General features: G+C 46.7%; 2 protein-coding genes across 2 annotated transcripts in view; both read right to left on the bottom strand.

Moving 5' to 3' along the window:
* LOC109883970 (ras-related protein Rab-6B) overlaps positions 1–277 on the bottom strand; it is a 157666-nt gene extending 157389 nt beyond the window's left edge. The window contains exon 1 of the mRNA XM_031838181.1: positions 18–277. Coding sequence (XP_031694041.1) covers positions 18–87 — 70 coding nt within the window. The 5' untranslated portion in view covers positions 88–277. The remainder of the gene's footprint in view (positions 1–17) is intronic.
* A 2508-nt stretch (positions 278–2785) lies between these two features.
* Positions 2786–19993, bottom strand: part of LOC116376733 (solute carrier organic anion transporter family member 2A1) — a 62862-nt gene continuing 45654 nt past the window's right edge. Inside the window, exons 9-14 of the mRNA XM_031838182.1 lie at positions 13978–14173; positions 9833–9980; positions 8282–8457; positions 5083–5147; positions 3771–3891; positions 2786–2906 (exon numbers count right to left, since the gene is read on the bottom strand). Of these exons, the coding sequence (XP_031694042.1) occupies positions 2786–2906; positions 3771–3891; positions 5083–5147; positions 8282–8457; positions 9833–9980; positions 13978–14173 (827 nt within the window). The remainder of the gene's footprint in view (positions 2907–3770; positions 3892–5082; positions 5148–8281; positions 8458–9832; positions 9981–13977; positions 14174–19993) is intronic.

Genomic DNA, 19993 nt, shown 5'->3' on the forward strand with positions numbered 1-19993 from the left:
GATTCTGAATGACTTACCGCTTTGCTCCCCCAGAAAGACCAGTTTGAATTTCCTTAAAGGGTTCCCAAAGTCACTACCCACAGACATGTTTTTGGGGAGAATTTGTAAAAGAGCAGGAGAATTAAACGCTTGTTCCCCAGTGGTCCGGGGGTTGTGGTGCTGATGATGGATGTGAAACTGAAAAGCGACGCCTCAACCCGTTCAATCTGCTCTCTCCGCGATGGAAGCGCTACTGACTGGATCGCCTCCTGTCCGCTTCAACGGCAATCTGCGCATGCGCGGGTTGCTCTCTTCTCGCTCTGTTTGTCTCCCTTCCTGCTCTGGCACATGACGTCATGCGAAACGGAAGTAAAGGGAAGCTTTCCACTTTTTTTTATTTTATTTAAACTCTTGTGCGCTACATTTTAGATTAGTTAGACCATAAGGCAAACTCATCTTCAAACCTCATCCTTTACCTCTGGCTCCCTCTCTAGTACTTGAGTGACCCATGATGATTACAGACACACAGACAGACACACAGACAGACACACAGACACACAGACAGACAATCCCTTTTTCTCCCATTCTTAACTTTTCCAACACAATATAACAAGTAGACAATGTAAACAAAACATGTTATTATTTACAGAAGTTACAAGTATTTATTGCTGCATATAAAGGCAAACTAAGATTATCCAAAACTAACCATATTGTATTGGCATTTTATTTCAACAAGATAACAATTATTTAAACAGTGCAATTGATATTTGATGCATAGTATATTATTGTGATTAAAGCTGATGAGATATTGATCATATAAAATTACTATTCTGTGTAAAAAAAAATATGTTTTTAAAACATCTCAAACAAAAACTCAAAGTCTCTATAATGTCACTCACCAAAATGCCTCTGTGTTAAAGACAAACTTAAATATTAAGCTAGCTTTAACTTTGTTGTCTACTGCAACTAGAAACCTGAATGAACAACATCCCTGGGATAACAGCAAGTGTACAGTTTTCAATGTGCACCCAAAGACTACGTTTCGTCCTTCAAAATTATCTAAAATCAACACCTTTCACTGCGACTGACCCCCCTTCCTACTGACCCCCTTCCCCGTGTAGGGATACTGACCCCCTTCCCCATGTAGGGATACTGACCCCCTTCCCCATGTAGGAATACTGACCCCCTTCCCCATGTAGGGATACGGACCCCCTTCCCCATGTAGGAATACTGACCCCCTTCCCCATGTAGGGATACTGACCCCCTTCCCCATGTAGGGATACTGACCCCCTTCCCCATGTAGGGATACTGACCCCCTTCCCCACGGAGGGATACTGACCCCCTTCCCCATGGAGGGATACTGACCCCCTTCCCCGTGGAGGGATACTGACCCCCTTTCCCATGTAGGAACACTGACCCCCCTCCCCATGTAGGGATACTGACCCCCTTCCCCATGGAGGGATACTGACCCCCTTCCCCATGGAGGGATACTGACCCCCTTCCCCATGGAGGGATACTGACCCCCTTTCCCGGTGTGGGGATATTTACCCACCTTCCCCGTGTAGGGATTGTGTAGGATAGTCGAAGTGGAGCTATAGTGTCCTGTATGAGGGTTATAGTATCCTTACCAGAGCTGGAGTGTCCTTCAGTGCTGCGGTTACTAACAGGAGGATCAGCTGGGTTTGAGAACAGTGCTGAGGTTACTAACAGGAGGATCAGCTGGGTTTGAGAACAGTGCTGAGGTTACTAACAGGAGGATCAGCTGGGTTTGAGAACAGTGCTGAGGTTACTAACAGGAGGATCAGCTGGGTTTGAGAACAGTGCTGAGGTTACTAACAGGAGGATCAGCTGGGTTTGAGAACAGTGCTGAGGTTACTAACAGGAGGATCAGCTGGGTTTGAGAACAGTGCTGAGGCTACTCTAACAGGAGGATCAGCTGGGTTTGAGAACAGTGCTGAGGTTACTAACAGGAGGATCAGCTGGGTTTGAGAACAGTGCTGAGGTTACTAACAGGAGGATCAGCTGGGTTTGAGAACAGTGCTGAGGTTACTAACAGGAGGATCAGCTGGGTTTGAGAACAGTGCTGAGGTTACTAACAGGAGGATCAGCTGGGTTTGAGAACAGTGCTGAGGTTACTAACAGGAGGATCAGCTGGGTTTGAGAACAGTGCTGAGGTTACTAACAGGAGGATCAGCTGGGTTTGAGAACAGTGCTGAGGTTACTAACAGGAGGATCAGCTGGGTTTGAGAACAGTGCTGAGGTTACTAACAGGAGGATCAGCTGGGTTTGAGAACAGTGCTGAGGTTACTAACAGGAGGATCAGCTGGGTTTGAGAACAGTGCTGAGGTTACTAACAGGAGGATCAGCTGGTTTTGAGAACAGTGCTGAGGCTACTCTAACAGGAGGATCAGCTGGGTTTGAGAACAGTGCTGAGGTTACTAACAGGAGGATCAGCTGGGTTTGAGAACAGTGCTGAGGCTACTCTAACAGGAGGATCAGCTGGGTTTGAGAACAGTGCTGAGGTTACTAACAGGAGGATCAGCTGGGTTTGAGAATACTTTAAGCAGACCGTTGAAACATTCTATTGTTGAAAGGCATAGTGGACTTTGCCCACTGGCAGTTGATAGGTGAGTCACTTCTCTCATGCGAGACAGGTTAGGTGGATCAGGTGGGTAAATGAGAGCACATTCAGACAGAACACCTCAGCAGACTGTTGAAAGGAACAGTAGTGGACCTGAGACTACTCTTTAAAGTGAGACGGGAGAGAGGACGGAGTAGGGAGCCAGGAGGTCAGTCGTATCCCAGATCAGAGTGGTCCATCAGGCCTCTTCTCCAGGCTGTACTCCCTGGTCCTCAGGACCTTCCAGCCCACCACCCCAAGCAGGAAGATCCCCATCACCTTGAAGCCCACCTGCAGGCCCAGGTACCTGCAGAGATACGATAAGGCAGGAGGGTTAGAGCTAGTTTATAGCATGACTGTAAATATCACATTCCCACCTGCAGGCCCAGGTACCTGCAGGGAAATCAATCAACCAATCCAGTCAACCAACCAATCAACCAACCAATCAGTCAACCAACCAATCAGTCAACCAACCAATCACCAATCAATCAGTCAACCAATCCAGTCAACCAATCCAGTCAACCAACCAATCAACCAACCAATCAGTCAACCAATCAGTCAACCAATCCAGTCAACCAACCAATCAGTCAACCAACCAATCAATCAACCAATCAGTCAACCAATCCAGTCAACCAACCAATCACCAATCAATCAGTCAACCAAACCAGTCAACCAACCAACCAATCCAGTCAACCAACCAATCACCAATCAATCAGTCAACCAATCCAGTCAACCAACCAATCCAGTCAACCAACCAATCACCAACCAATCACCAATCAATCAACCAATCCAGTCAACCAACCAATCACCAATTAATCAACCAATCCGGTCAACCAACCAATCAACAATCAATCAATCAACCGATCAATCAACCAATCCAGTCAACCAACTTATCACCAATCAATCAACCAATCCGGTCAACCAACCAATCAACAATCAATCAATCAACCGATCAATCAACCAATCCAGTCAACCAACCAATCACCAATCAATCAACCAATCATTCAACCAATCCAGTCAACCAATCAATCAACCAACCAATCACCAATCAATCAACCAATCCAATCAACCAATCAATCAACCAACCAATCACCAATCAATCAACCAATACATTGATGAATGAATCATTCTCACTTGTATAAATGAGGCATGACAATAGTTGCATTCTTACCTGTTCCTCAGGATGTTATTGTCATAGTAACCACAGCCCAGCCGGTTGCCACAGGCTTGTTTCCACCAAATACAGGAGCTGTCGATGACAATGCCGAACAGGGCTGGGGCTGGTAACCAGGCTAGAATAGAGGAGGATCACACAATACATAACATTATATACAGGAGCTGAGGATGGCCATGCTGAATAGGGCTGGTAACCAGGCTAGAATAGAGGAGGATCACACGATGCATAACATTATATACAGGAGCTGAGGATGGCCATGCTGAATAGGGCTGGTAACCAGGCTAGAATAGAGGAGGATCACACAATACATAACATTATATACAGGAGCTGAGGATGGCCATGCTGAATAGGGCTGGTAACCAGGCTAGAATCGAGGAGGATCACACAATACATAACATTATATACAGGAGCTGAGGATGGCCATGCTGAATAGGGCTGGTAACCAGGCTAGAATAGAGGAGGATCACACAATACATAATATTATATACAGGAGCTGAGGATGGCCATGCTGAATAGGGCTGGTAACCAGGCTATTATAATACAATAAGACGTAACTCTAAACATTAACACTGTTCATAGAAAATAACGGCATTTCAATACAGTTGTAATCCACTAGAGGGCACTGTAACACTGCATTGACGGATGATAAGGCAGGGTCATATCCTAGAAGACAGGTCATATCCTAGAAGACGGGTCATATCCTAGAAGATGGGTCATATCCTAGAAGACGGGTCATATCCTAGAAGACGGGTCATATCCTAGAAGACGGGTCATATCCTAGAAGACGGGTCATATCCTAGAAGACAGGTCATATCCTAGAAGACGGGTCATATCCTAGAAGATGGGTCATATCCTAGAAGACGGGTCATATCCTAGAAGACGGGTCATGTCCTAGAAGACGGGTCATATCCTAGAAGACGGGTCATATCCTAGAAGACGGGTCATATCCTAGAAGACGGGTCATATCCTAGAAGACGGGTCATATCCTAGAAGACGGGTCATATCCTAGAAGACGGGTCATATCCTAGAAGACGGGTCATGTCCTAGAAGACGGGTCATATCCTAGAAGACGGGTCATATCCTAGAAGACGGGTCATATCCTAGAAGACGGGTCATATCCTAGAAGACGGGTCATGTCCTAGAAGACGGGTCATATCCTAGAAGACGGGTCATATCCTAGAAGACGGGTCATATCCTAGAAGACGGGTCATATCCTGGAGCGGTGGATTTGATATATCATTGTATTCAAATGTGTGTTGCTTTAGGAACATCTGTCTATATGAAGAAGATAAAAGAGTATACTTACCAAGCACTCTCATGAGCAAAAACTGGACTCCTATGGCAAAGGATTTATCTTCATGGGGAACAGTTCTGAAACAATTCAAGCAAAGTAAGATAGATTACATTAAAAATCATTTAAAAAATTTAAAAAACGAATGATATTTTAGCTTAAATAGACATGTTCATTGTTTTCTTCTCTATGGACTTTGTGGTACTCATGAGGAGTATTTCACATCAAATCAAATTATAATGAACAATTAAATTAAATGACACTTTATCCAGCCATTATTTAGCTGAGGACCATCATATTCACTACCGGTCAACAGTTTGGACACACCGACTCATTCAAGGGTTTTTCTTAATTTCTTACTATTTTCTATATTGTAGAATAATAGTGAAGACATCAAAACTATGAAATAACACATATGGAATCATGTAGTAACCAAAAAATCAAAATATATTTCATCATATAGATGTGGTTGTGTGTTAGGGAGGGAGGACCATCATATAGATGTGGTTGTGTGTTAGGGAGGGAGGACCATCATATAGATGGGGTTGTGTGTTAGGGAGGACCATCATATAGATGGGGTTATGTGTTAGGGAGGGAGGACCATCATATAGATGGGGTTGTGTGTTAGGGAGGGAGTACCATCATATAGATGGGGTTGTGTGTTAGGGAGGGAGGACCATCATATAGATGTGGTTGTGTGTTAGGGAGGGAGGACCATCATATAGATGGGGTTGTGTGTTAGGGAGGGAGGACCATCATATAGATGGGTTGTGTGTTAGGGAGGGAGGACCATCATATAGATGGGTTGTGTGTTAGGGAGGACCATCATATAGATGGGGTTGTGTGTTAGGGAGGGAGGACCATCATATAGATGGGGTTATGTGTTAGGGAGGGAGGACCATCATATAGATGGGGTTGTGTGTTAGGGAGGGAGGACCATCATATAGATGGGGTTGTGTGTTAGGGAGGGAGGACCATCATATAGATGTGGTTGTGTGTTAGGGAGGGAGGACCATCATATAGATGTGGTTGTGTGTTAGGGAGGGAGGACCATCATATAGATGGGTTGTGTGTTAGGGAGGTTACCTGAGGACCATCATATAGATGGGGTTGTGTGTTAGGGAGGTTACCTGAGGACCATCATATAGATGGGTTGTGTGTTAGAGAGGGAGGACCATCATATAGATGGGTTGTGTGTTAGGGAGGTTACCTGAGGACCATCATATAGATGGGGTTGTGTGTTAGGGAGGTTACCTGAGGACCATCATATAGATGGGGTTGTGTGTTAGGGAGGGAGGACCATCATATAGATGGGGTTGTGTGTTAGGGAGGGAGGACCATCATATAGATGGGGTTGTGTGTTAGGGAGGGAGGACCATCATATAGATGGGGTTGTGTGTTAGGGAGGGAGGACCATCATATAGATGGGGTTGTGTGTTAGGGAGGGAGGACCATCATATAGATGGGTTGTGTGTTAGGGAGGGAGGACCATCATATAGATGGGGTTGTGTGTTAGGGAGGGAGGACCATCATATAGATGGGGTTGTGTGTTAGGGAGGGAGGACCATCATATAGATGGGGTTGTGTGTTAGGGAGGGAGGACCATCATATAGATGGGTTGTGTGTTAGGGAAGGAGGACCATCATATAGATGGGGTTGTGTGTTAGGGAGGGAGGACCATCATATAGATGTGGTTGTGTGTTAGGGAGGGAGGACCATCATATAGATGGGTTGTGTGTTAGGGAGGGAGGACCATCATATAGATGGGGTTGTGTGTTAGGGAGGGAGGACCATCATATAGATGGGGTTGTGTGTTAGGGAGGGAGGACCATCATATAGATGTGGTTGTGTGTTAGGGAGGGAGGACCATCATATAGATGGGTTGTGTGTTAGGGAGGGAGGACCATCATATAGATGGGGTTGTGTGTTAGGGAGGGAGGACCATCATATAGATGGGGTTGTGTGTTAGGGAGGGAGGACCATCATATAGATGGGGTTGTGTGTTAGGGAGGGAGGACCATCATATAGATGGGGTTGTGTGTTAGGGAGGGAGGACCATCATATAGATGGGGTTGTGTGTTAGAGAGGGAGGACCATCATATAGATGGGTTGTGTGTTAGGGAGGGAGGACCATCATATAGATGGGTTGTGTGTTAGGGAGGGAGGACCATCATATAGATGGGGTTGTGTGTTAGGGAGGTTACCTGAGGACCATCATATAGATGGGGTTGTGTGTTAGGGAAGGAGGACCATCATATAGATGGGGTTGTGTGTTAGGGAGGGAGGACCATCATATAGATGGGGTTGTGTGTTAGAGAGGGAGGACCATCATATAGATGGGGTTGTGTGTTAGGGAGGTTACCTGAGGACCATCATATAGATGGGGTTGTGTGTTAGGGAGGGAGGACCATCATATAGATGGGGTTGTGTGTTAGGGAGGGAGGACCATCATATAGATGGGGTTGTGTGTTAGGGAGGGAGGACCATCATATAGATGGGGTTGTGTGTTAGGGAGGGAGGACCATCATATAGATGGGGTTGTGTGTTAGGGAGGGAGGACCATCATATAGATGGGGTTGTGTGTTAGGGAGGGAGGACCATCATATAGATGGGGTTGTGTGTTAGGGAGGTTACCTGAGGACCATCATATAGATGGGGTTGTGTGTTAGGGAGGTTACCTGAGGACCATCATATAGATGGGGTTGTGTGTTAGGGAAGGAGGACCATCATATAGATGGGGTTGTGTGTTAGGGAGGGAGGACCATCATATAGATGGGGTTGTGTGTTAGGGAGGGAGGACCATCATATAGATGGGGTTGTGTGTTAGGGAGGGAGGACCATCATATAGATGGGGTTGTGTGTTAGGGAGGGAGGACCATCATATAGATGGGGTTGTGTGTTAGGGAGGGAGGACCATCATATAGATGGGGTTGTGTGTTAGGGAGGGAGTACCATCATATAGATGGGGTTGTGTGTTAGGGAGGGAGGACCATCATATAGATGGGGTTGTGTGTTAGGGAGGGAGGACCATCATATAGATGGGTTGTGTGTTAGAGAGGGAGGACCATCATATAGATGGGTTGTGTGTTAGGGAGGGAGGACCATCATATAGATGGGGTTGTGTGTTAGGGAGGGAGGACCATCATATAGATGGGGTTGTGTGTTAGGGAAGGAGGACCATCATATAGATGGGGTTGTGTGTTAGGGAGGTTACCTGAGGACCATCATATAGATGGGGTTGTGTGTTAGGGAGGCGATCAACCCGGCCAGAGAGATGAGGAACATGACAGGAAGCAGGAAGTGAGGACATTGGTTGGGGCAAGGACCGGGGCGGGCAGTACCCCCACCACTACCCTGGCTGTAAGCTATACAGATACAGTCTGTGTACTTCTACACCAGAAGAAGAAGAACACAGAAGACACCAGTGTCAATATATAAAGATATATAAAGATAGACAACATATACAAGTATGCCATACATTTCTCAGATTCAAGAAGCAAAATGTACAAAATGACTTGTTTTCACTAAGACAACGGCTAAATTGTGAACAATCGATAACCTATACTGATTTAAAGTACTGTAATTACAGTTAACTCTTGGTCTGAATTGAAGTCTAACTAATTCAACTAGTCAACATAATGGCCATGCATTGATTATTATATACACCAAGTCGAGTCAGTATAACTATTTGCCTTGCCACAGTCCTCCTGCTTGTGGATTACACTACTACTGCAACATCTACAAGTGGTTTAACTCCACTTAAAACACTTCCTGTGACCCAGGGCCCATTGATTGTTAACCATCCATATCGTGTCGCTGTACTGTAGGTAGAGACTGTAGCACACTGTCAGACACATAGCGCTATGTCTGGCTGGCTGCCTTGCTGACCAATACACTCTCCTAAACTGGGTTTAATCAGTTTAAACGGTTGAAGATTTAGACCGTACAGATGTTGGATCTTAATTTGACCAGTTTCTTACAGTAGGAGAATACCAGGACATGGCGGTAACAGGAAAATGTGAATTATTTTGTGGATTATAATTAATGGACATTTTTGTAAGGGGAAACTTTAGAAGCTTTTATAAACCTTGAATACGCTACAATCGGTGGTGGAGACATACTCGAGTAGAAGTAAAGATACCTTCATAGAAAATGACTCAAGTGAAAGTCACCCAGTAAAATAATAGCTGAGTAAAAGTCAAAAAGTTTTTGTTTTTTAACATACTTAAAGTATCAAACGTAAATGTATAAATAATTAAAAATTCCGTATATTAAGCAATAAAGATGGCACCATTTCTTGTTTTCTTAATTTACGGATAGCCAGGGGCACACTTCAACACTCAGACATCATTTACAAACAAAGTATGTGTTTAGTGAGTCCTCCAGATCAGAGGCAGTAGAGATGACCAGGGATGTTCTCTTGATACGTGTGTGAATTAGACCTTATTCCTGTCCTGCTAAACATTCAAAATGTAACGAGTACTTTTGGGTTTCGGGGGAAAATGTACGGAGTAAAAAAGTACATTATTTTCTTCAGGAATGTAGTGAAGTTAAAGTTGTCAGAAATATAAATAGTAATGTAAAGTACAGTTACCCCCCAAAAATGACTTAAGTAGTACTCTACACGACTGACTACACGTTTACATTTCCTGCTGTACAGGACATTTACTGGATGATCAAATTAAGACCCTACATCTGTAATATTACCATTTGTTCAGTTATGTCATACTACTTCCCTAACTTCATTCATTAAATGGCCACCTACCAGAACCCTGAATTTGTTCTTAGGGTCTTTGGTGTAGTCTTTGCAGCCTGCGTGGCAGGGAGACAGGTACTCCGTGTTGTCAGATCCACACACTGGGTTAAAGGAGTCAGCAGGACAGGAGCAGTTAGAATAACAGGTAGCCAGAAACCTGTAAGGGGGGGGGGGGGGGGATGTTTAGAGAATGGTTTAGTGTGTCACAATAGAGTTATACCCGATATCCACATTATTGTGCTGAGCTGGCTCAGATATTGTCTTTTCATTTGGACCTTTCCAGCACGGTTCCAGGAACTGTGGTGAATGTCTAAGCAGGCCAGATGAGTACAAGGCTAGCTAGGCTCAGCTCAGCTCAATAGTGTGAAAATGGCATTTCCATGTTTATATAAGGGTTATGAGATCACAGCAGAGTTCAGGGTGGAGTTAAGTTCATTAGTAGAGCTCTGGGTGGAGTTAAGTTCATCAGTAGAGCTCTGGGTGAGTTAAGTTCATCAGTAGAGCTCTGGGTGAGTTAAGTTCATCAGTAGAGCTCTGGGTGAGTTAAGTTCATCAGTAGAGCTCTGGGTGGAGTTAAGTTCATCAGTAGAGCTCTGGGTGAGTTAAGTTCATCAGTAGAGCTCTGGGTGAGTTAAGTTCATCAGTAGAGCTCTGGGTGGAATTAAGTTCATCAGTAGAGCTCAGTGCCAAACCACATAACAGAAGACAACCGAGATATGGGGTTATGGGGTAAAGACCAGGGTTCCTGTTAATGTTATCTGTTGTTCATTAGAGCCTCTGTTTGGTGTTGTACTGTAGTAACAACATCTCTAGTTGTTTGGGTTCACCAGTGGCACAGCTCCAAACAGTAGCCTTGTCTTAGTGTCCACAAGTGGCTAGTTAATTAACGGTGTCTTCTACAAAGTTCACAAGGCTCCGTATGTTTGCTTGTGTAATATCAAAAGGTAAGCTAAATTAAGTTAATTGTCCTCAAGACCGGACAATAATGTAACTGATGCGGCTTGTGCAAGTGTTTCACCAAACTCTTTTGTACAAATCATTTAAATGCTTCTGTCTTCTAGTCCTCATGACCTCCCTAAAACTCCATGTATTTAAACACCTTCAAAATATCAACTGTCAAACTACAGAGACAGTAACACAGCCTCCCCAAACTACAGAGACAGTAACACAGCCTCCCCAAACTACAGAGACAGTAACACAGCCTCCCCAAACTACAGAGACAGTAACACAGCCTCCCCAAACTACAGAGACAGTAACACAGCCTCCCCAAACTACAGAGACAGTAACACAGCCTCCCCAAACTACAGAGACAGTAACACAGCCTCCCCAAACTACAGAGACAGTAACACAGCCTCCCCAAACTACAGAGACAGTAACACAGCCTCCCCAAACTACAGAGACAGTAACACAGCCTCCCCAAACTACAGAGACAGTAACACAGCCTCCCCAAACTACAGAGACAGTAACAAAGCCTCCCCAAACTACAGAGACAGTAACACAGCCTCCCCAAACTACAGAGACAGTAACACAGCCTCCCCAAACTACAGAGACAGTAACACAGCCTCCCCAAACTACAGAGACAGTAACACAGCCTCCCCAAACTACAGAGACAGTAACACAGCCTCCCCAAACTACAGAGACAGTAACACAGCCTCCCCAAACTACAGAGACAGTAACACAGCCTCCCCAAACTACAGAGACAGTAACACAGCCTCCCCAAACTACAGAGACAGTAACACAGCCTCCCCAAAATGACAAACTACAATTAACATACACATCAACAACAGCCCAATCAGCCAGCACAGGGCCCAATCAACCAGGGTTACATGGCCCAATCAACCAGGGTTACATGGCCCAATCAGCCAGCACAGGGCCCAATCAACCAGGGTTACATGGCCCAATCAGCCAGCACAGGGCCCAATCAACCAGGGTTACATGGCCCAATCAACCAGGGTTACATGGCCCAATCAACCAGGGTTACATGGCCCAATCAACCAGGGTTACATGGCCCAATCAACCAGGGTTACATGGCCCAATCAACCAGCACAGGGCCCAATCAACCAGGGTTACATGGCCCAATCAACCAGGGTTACATGGCCCAATCAACCAGGACACGGCCCAATCAACCAGGACACGGCCCAATCAACCAGGACACGGCCCAATCAACCAGGACACGGCCCAATCAACCAGGACACGGCCCAATCAACCAGGGCAGGGCCCAATCAACCAGGGTTACATGGCCCAATCAACCAGGGTTACATGGCCCAATCAACCAGCACAGGGCCCAATCAACCAGGGTTACATGGCCCAATCAACCAGGGTTACATGGCCCAATCAACCAGGGTTACATGGCCCAATCAACCAGGGTTACATGGCCCAATCAACCAGGGTTACATGGCCCAATCAACCAGGACACGGCCCAATCAGCCAGCACAGGGCCCAATCAACCAGGGTTACATGGCCCAATCAACCAGGACAGGGCCCAATCAACCAGCACACGGCCCAATCAACCAGGGTTACATGGCCCAATCAACCAGGACACGGCCCAATCAGCCAGCACACGGCCCAATCAACCAGGGTTACATGGCCCAATCAACCAGGACACGGCCCAATCAACCAGGACACGGCCCAATCAACCAGGACACGGCCCAATCAACCAGGACACGGCCCAATCAACCAGCACACGGCCCAATCAACCAGGGTTACATGGCCCAATCAACCAGGACACGGCCCAATCAACCAGCACACGGCCCAATCAACCAGGGTTACATGGCCCAATCAACCAGGACACGGCCCAATCAACCAGCACACGGCCCAATCAACCAGGGTTACATGGCCCAATCAACCAGGACACGGCCCAATCAACCAGGACACGGCCCAATCAACCAGGACACGGCCCAATCAACCAGGACACGGCCCAATCAACCAGGACACGGCCCAATCAACCAGGACACGGCCCAATCCACCAGGACACGGCCCAATCAACCAGTGCTACATGGCCCAATCAACCAGGACACGGCCCAATCAACCAGTGCTACATGGCCCAAACAACCAGGACACGGCCCAATCCACCAGGACATGGCCCAATCCACCAGGACATAGCCCAATCCACCAGGACACGGCCCAATCAACCAGTGCTACATGGCCCAAACAACCAGGACACTGCCCAATCAACCAGGACACAGCTCAATCAACCAGTGCTACATGGCCCAATCGGTCAGTGCTACATGGCCCAATCAACCAGTGCTACATGGCCCAATCAACCAGTGCTACATGGCCCAATCAACCAGTGCTACATGGCCCAATCAACCAGTGCTACATGGCCCAATCAACCAGTGCTACATGGCCCAATCAACCAGTGCTACATGGCCCAATCAACCAGTGCTACATGGCCCAAACAACCAGGACACGGCCCAATCAACCAGGACACGGCCCAATCCACCAGGACACCGCCCAATCCACCAGGACACGGCCCAATCCACCAGGACACGGCCCAATCAACCAGTGCTACATGGCCCAATCAACCAGTGCTACATGGCCCAATCAACCAGTGCTACATGGCCCAATCAACCAGTGCTACATGGCCCAATCAACCAGTGCTACATGGCCCAATCAACCAGTGCTACATGGCCCAATCCACCAGGACATGGCCCAATCGGTCAGTGCTACACGGCCCAATCAACCAGTGCTACATGGCCCAATCAACCAGTGCTACATGGCCCAATCACCCAGTGCTACATGGCCCAATCAACCAGTGCTACATGGCCCAATCAACCAGTGCTACATGGCCCAATCAACCAGTGCTACATGGTCCAATCCACCAGTGCTACATGGCCCAATCGGTCAGTGCTACATGGTCCAAACAACCAGTGCTACATGGCCCAATCAACCAGTGCTACATGGCCCAATCAACCAGTGCTACATGGCCCAATCAACCAGTGCTACATGGCCCAATCAACCAGTGCTACATGGCCCAATCAACCAGTGCTACATGGTCCAAACAACCAGTGCTACATGGCCCAATCAACCAGTGCTACATGGTCCAAACAACCAGTGCTACATGGCCCAATCAACCAGTGCTACATGGCCCAATCAACCAGGACAAGGCCCTCCAAATATGTAACTGTTTGGTAAAGATCCCTTCTCTGACTCACCCACGGGGTGAGTAGTTGACCTCCGCCACCCTCTGTGTGGGGCAGCCCATGAAGAAGAGAGGGATGATGAGGAGGACAGAGATGGTGAGCATGGCGACAGAAAAACGAGGGATGGTCTTCAGAGAGAGACCGGTCCTCTTCATGATGACTCCGCCCACCAGCATCCCCACGGCAACGGACGGAAGGTTCACCGCACCTGAGGGAGAAGACAAGATTTTTGAGAGCAGAATAGATTTAAATACTATCTCCACAGTATGTATCTGTATACTGTCTCTTTGTATCTATATCGATCTCTACATACAGAACTACAAAGACACTAAAAGATACGATCAACTTAATTGTCTCAGGCATACAAACGCTAGCCTGGTTGCCAGTCTATGATCAGCTATTACATTGTACATGACACAGAGTACAAGGAGTGGAATGTTACAGAGACTGATACCGGTGGCAGGGTAGCCTAGTGGTTAGAGCTGACAAGGTACAAAATCTGTCATTCTGCCCGTGAACAGGCAGTTAACCCACTGTTCCTAGGCCGTCATTGAAAATAAGAATTTGTTCTTAACTGACTTGCCTAGGTAAAAACATTTTTTTTTAAACTGAATATACCCAGATCAGAGCTGAAAACGTGTGGCCAGACAGCATTTGCCCCAATACTTTTCAATCCGTTATGGTGCCGCCGTACCGTATTCCAAAAGCAGCAGCACCAAACGCGTTTACCAGACATTTATTAGTTCACGTCATAGAAAAAAAAAACAGAAATAAAATTGCAATGGAAAAGAAAGCAGCCGTCTCTTACTGAACAAGTTGACGTTAGTACCTCCGCCAATTTCAACCCAGTTTTTTTTGTCTAGTGAATACAACCTGGGATTTCACACGTTTCTTTTTGTCATTGGCCTACACACAATACCCCATCAATTCAAAGTGTACAGTGCCATGCTAAAGTTTTCCTTGGCGTTTTTCAATGGATTTTTATTTGGATGTCATGTAATGGACAAACACAAAATAGTCCCAATTGGTGAAGTGAAATGTAAAAACCTGAAAGTGGTGAGTGTATTCACCCCCTTCGCTATGAAGTTGAATAAATAAGATCTGGTGCAACCAATTACCTTCAGAAGTCACATAATTAGTTAAATAAAGTCCACCTGTGTGCTTTCTAAGTGTCAAATGATCTCAGTATATATACACCTGTTCTGAAATGTCCCAGAGTTTGCAGCACCTCTAAGCAAGCGGCACCACCAAGCAAGCGACACCATGAAGAACAAGGAGCTCTCCAAACAGATCAGGGACAAAGTTGTGGGGAAGTACAGATCAGGGATGGGTTATAAAAAAATATCAGAAACTTTGAACATCCCACGGAGCACCATTAAATCTATTATTAAAAAATGGAAAGAATATGGCACCACAACGAACCTGAAGGAGCTGCAAAGCTCCACAGTGGAGATTGGAGTATCTGTCCATAGGACCACTTTAAACCGTACACTCCACAGAGCTGGGTTTTACAGAGGAGTGGCCAGAAAAAAAGCCATTTGTTTAAAGAAAAAAATAATCTAATACGTTTGGTGTTCACCAAAAGGCATGTGGGAGACTCCCCAAAAATATGGAAGAAGGTACTCTGGACTGAGACTAAAATGTAGCTTTTTGGCCATCAAGGAAAACACTATGTCTGGCGCAAACCCAACACCTCTCATCACCCCGAGAAAACCATCCCTACAGCGAAGCATGGTGGTGGCAGCATCATGCTGTTTTTCATCGTCAGGGACTGGGAAACTGGTCAGAATTGAAGGAATGATGGATGGCGCTAAATACAGGGATATTTTTTAGGGAAATCTGTTTCAGTCTTCCAGCAGGACAATGACCCTAAGCATACTGCTAAAGCAACACTCAAGTGGTTTAAGAAGAAACATTTAAATGTCTTGGAATGGCCTAGTCAAAGCCCAGAACTCAATCCAATTGAGAATCTGTGGTATGACTTAAAGATTGCTGTACACCAGAACCCATCCAACTTGAAGGAGCTGGAACAGTTTTGCCTTGAAGAATGGGCAAAAATCCCAGTGACTAGATGTGCCAAGCTTATAGAGACATACCCCAAGAGACTTGCAGCTGTAATTGCTGCAAAAGGTGTCTCTACAAAGTATTGACTTTGGGGAATGAATAGTTATGCAGCTCAAGTTTTCTGTTTTCTTGTCTTATTTCTTGTTTGTTTCACAATTGTTTCAAACTTCAAAGTGGTAGGTATGTTATGTAAATCAAATTATACAACCCCCCCCCAAAAAAAATCTATTATAATTACAGTTTTTAAGGCAACAAAATAGGAAAAATGCCAAGAGGGTGAATACTTTCGCAAGCCATGGTAATCATGTTTTCAAAATTAAAATGAAAAGCTGAAACATCTTGAGTCAATAAGTATTCATCCCCTTTGTTATGGCAATCCTAAATCATTTCAGGAGTAAAAATGGACTCACTCTGTGTTAAACTTTTTTTTTTAACGACTACCTCATCTCTGCACACATACAATTATCTGTAAGGTCCCTCAGTCGAACAGTAACTTTCAAACACAGCTGTGACTCAACAAAATGTGGAATACGTCATGGGGTATGAATACTTTCTGAAGGCACTGTATGTGTTAATAAAAGCAGTTTAGCCGTCCTCTAAAACTAGCTAGATTGATCCAATCTAAAGCTAGCTCACAAAACTACTAACGTTAGCTTTAGTAATGTGGAATACGTCATGGGGTAGATAGCTAGCTGGCTAACATTAGCTGGCTAGATTGATGCAATCTAAAGCTAGCTCACAAAACTACTAACGTTAGCTTTAGTAGCGTAGCTAGATAGCTAGCTGGCTAACATTAGCTGGCTAGATTGATGCAATCGTGTAGCCAGCAGTTAATAACGTAGACTCAACTGAATAAATGTGTTTGGCACAGGATAAAGAGTATGAAATGATCTGCTGCTTCTACCCAAGGCATACTGTTCCTGGAAAGGTTAGTCAGTCAGTTTGTTAGTCCGGTAATGTTGGTATATTATTTCCACTGCTGGTGATTATTCACAAATGTTTGTGGTGCAAAAGTACAGATTCTACAACTTCCGTCACAGAGCGGTCTACACAGATACTGTGAACACGTGGTAGTTTGAAGGGTTTGATCCACCTTAGGCCAGGAGTGTTTTCCAATTCACACCCCAAAGCCATATAGTCATAGGACAAGTCAGTTAAGAACAAATTCTTATTTTCAATGACAGCCTGGGAACAGTGGGTTAACTGCCTGTTCAGGGGCAGAATGACAGATTTGTACCTTGTCAGCTCAGGGGTTTGAACTGGTTACTAGTCCAACGCTCTAACCACTAGGCTACCCTGCCGCCTCTACACTCTAACCACTAGGCTACCCTGCCGCCTCTACACTCTAACCACTAGGCTACCCTGCCACCTCTACACTCTAACCACTAGGCTACCCTGCCGCCTCTACACTCTAACCACTAGGCTACCCTGCCGCCTCTACACTCTAACCACTAGGCTACCCTGCCGCCTCTACACTCTAACCACTAGGCTACCCTGCCGCCTCTACACTCTAACCACTAGGCTACCCTGCCGCCTCTACACTCTAACCACTAGGCTACCCTGCCGCCTCTACACTCTAACCACTAGGCTACCCTGCCGCCTCTACACTCTAACCACTAGACTACCCTGCCGCCTCTACACTCTAACCACTAGGCTACCCTGCCGCCTCTACACTCTAACCACTAGGCTACCCTGCCGCCTCTACACTCTAACCACTAGGCTACCCTGCCGCCCCTACACTCTAACCACTAGGCTACCCTGCCACCTCTACACTCTAACCACTAGGCTACCCTGCCATCTCTACACTCTAACCACTAGGCTACCCTGCCGCCTCTACACTCTAACCACTAGGCTACCCTGCCACCTCTACACTCTAACCACTAGGCTACCCTGCCGCCTCTACACTCTAACCACTAGGCTACCCTGCCGCCTCTACACTCTAACCACTAGGCTACCCTGCCACCTCTACACTCTAACCACTAGGCTACCCTGCCACCTCTACACTCTAACCACTAGGCTACCCTGCCGCCTCTACACTCTAACCACTAGGCTACCCTGCCACCTCTACACTCTAACCACTAGGCTACCCTGCCGCCTCTACACTCTAACCACTACGCTACCCTGCCGCCTCTACACTCTAACCACTAGGCTACCCTGCCACCTCTACACTCTAACCACTAGGCTACCCTGCCACCTCTACACTCTAACCACTAGGCTACCCTGCCGCCTCTACACTCTAACCACTAGGCTACCCTGCCACCTCTACACTCTAACCACTAGGCTACCCTGCCGCCTCTACACTCTAACCACTAGGCTACCCTGCCGCCTCTACACTCTAACCACTAGGCTACCCTGCCGCCTCTACACTCTAACCACTAGGCTACCCTGCCACCTCTACACTCTAACCACTAGGCTACCCTGCTGCCTCTACACTCTAACCACTAGGCTACCCTGCCGCCTCTACACTCTAACCACTAGGCTACCCTGCCGCCTCTACACTCTAACCACTAGGCTACCCTGCCGCCCCTACACTCTAACCACTAGGCTACCCTGCCGCCTCTACACTCTAACCACTAGGCTACCCTGCCGCCCCAGATGAAAAGGGAAGCTATATGTATATATGTATATAATAAGAATATGTTGTAATAATAACCTGAACAGGTTATGAGATCATGAAAAACTCCAGGCCCCAGAAAAGACAAGTATGAATTTTTACACACCACTTTTGAACCTGTGGTACATGTGGTGCCTGTGGTGCCTGTGGTAACTGTGGTGCTTGTGGTAACTGTGGTAACTGTGGTGCTTGTGGTAACTGTGGTAACTGTGGTAACTGTGGTGCCTGTAGTAACTGTGGTGCCTGTAGTAACTGTGGTGCCTGTGGTGCCACCTCTGTCCCAGTCTATACTGCTGATCCCACAGAAAATACACATAGATGAATGCTGAGACAGGACTAGACAACAGATATAATACAGTTTCAATGCTCACTCTCTACCAGCATCCTTAGACAGCCTTTCAACAGTTGTCATTCATCCACAACTACAGTAGGTTAAACTCTTTGACGTAAACCATTATCATAACAATCCCAAGTGAAGAACAGAGATCTGTGTCTTCATCTCCATGCCAACTGTAACCCATGCCAACTGTAACCCATGCCAACTATCAATACCAGCTGTAGAGTAGGGTAAAGAGCGAGTAGGATCAGATTCACCATACTTAATCTGTTTCACATAGTGGATCAATAAGGAAACACAAACACCATTCATCTATGGGGCGGCAGGAAGACGAGTGGTTAGAGCGTTGGGGCAGCAGGAAGCCTAGTGGTTAGAGCGTTGGGGCGGCAGGTAGCCTAGTGGTTAGAGCGTTGGGGCGGCAGGTAGCCTAGTGGTTAGAGCGTTGGGGTGGCAGGAAGCCTAGTGGTTAGAGCGTTGGGGCGGCAGGAAGCCTAGTGGTTAGAGGGGAGGCAGGTAGCCTAGTGGTTAGAGCATTGGGGCAGCAGGTAGCCTAGTGGTTAGAGCATTGGGGCGGCAGGAAGCCTAGTGGTTAGAGGAGGCAGGTAGCCTAGTGGTTAGAGCTTTGGGGCGGCAGGTAGCCTAGTGGTTAGAGCGTTGTGGCGGCAGGAAGCCTAGTGGTTAGAGCATTGGAGCGGCAGGAAGCCTAGCGGTTAGAGAGCTGGGGCGGCAGGAAGCCTAGCGGTTAGAGCGTTGGGGCAGCAGGAAGCCTAGTGGTTAGAGCGTTGGGGCGGCAGGTAGCCTAGTGGTTAAAGCGTTGGGGCGGCAGGTAGCCTAGTGGTTAGAGCGTTGGGGCGGCAGGAAGCCTAGTGGTTAGAGGGGAGGCAGGTAGCCTAGTGGTTAGAGCATTGGGGCAGCAGGTAGCCTAGTGGTTAGAGCGTTGGGGCGGCAGGAAGCCTAGTGGTTAGAGCATTGGAGCGGCAGGAAGCCTAGCGGTTAGAGAGCTGGGGCGGCAG

This window comes from Oncorhynchus kisutch, linkage group LG13 (genome assembly GCF_002021735.2).
Source record: "Oncorhynchus kisutch isolate 150728-3 linkage group LG13, Okis_V2, whole genome shotgun sequence".
Taxonomy (NCBI): domain Eukaryota; kingdom Metazoa; phylum Chordata; class Actinopteri; order Salmoniformes; family Salmonidae; genus Oncorhynchus; species Oncorhynchus kisutch.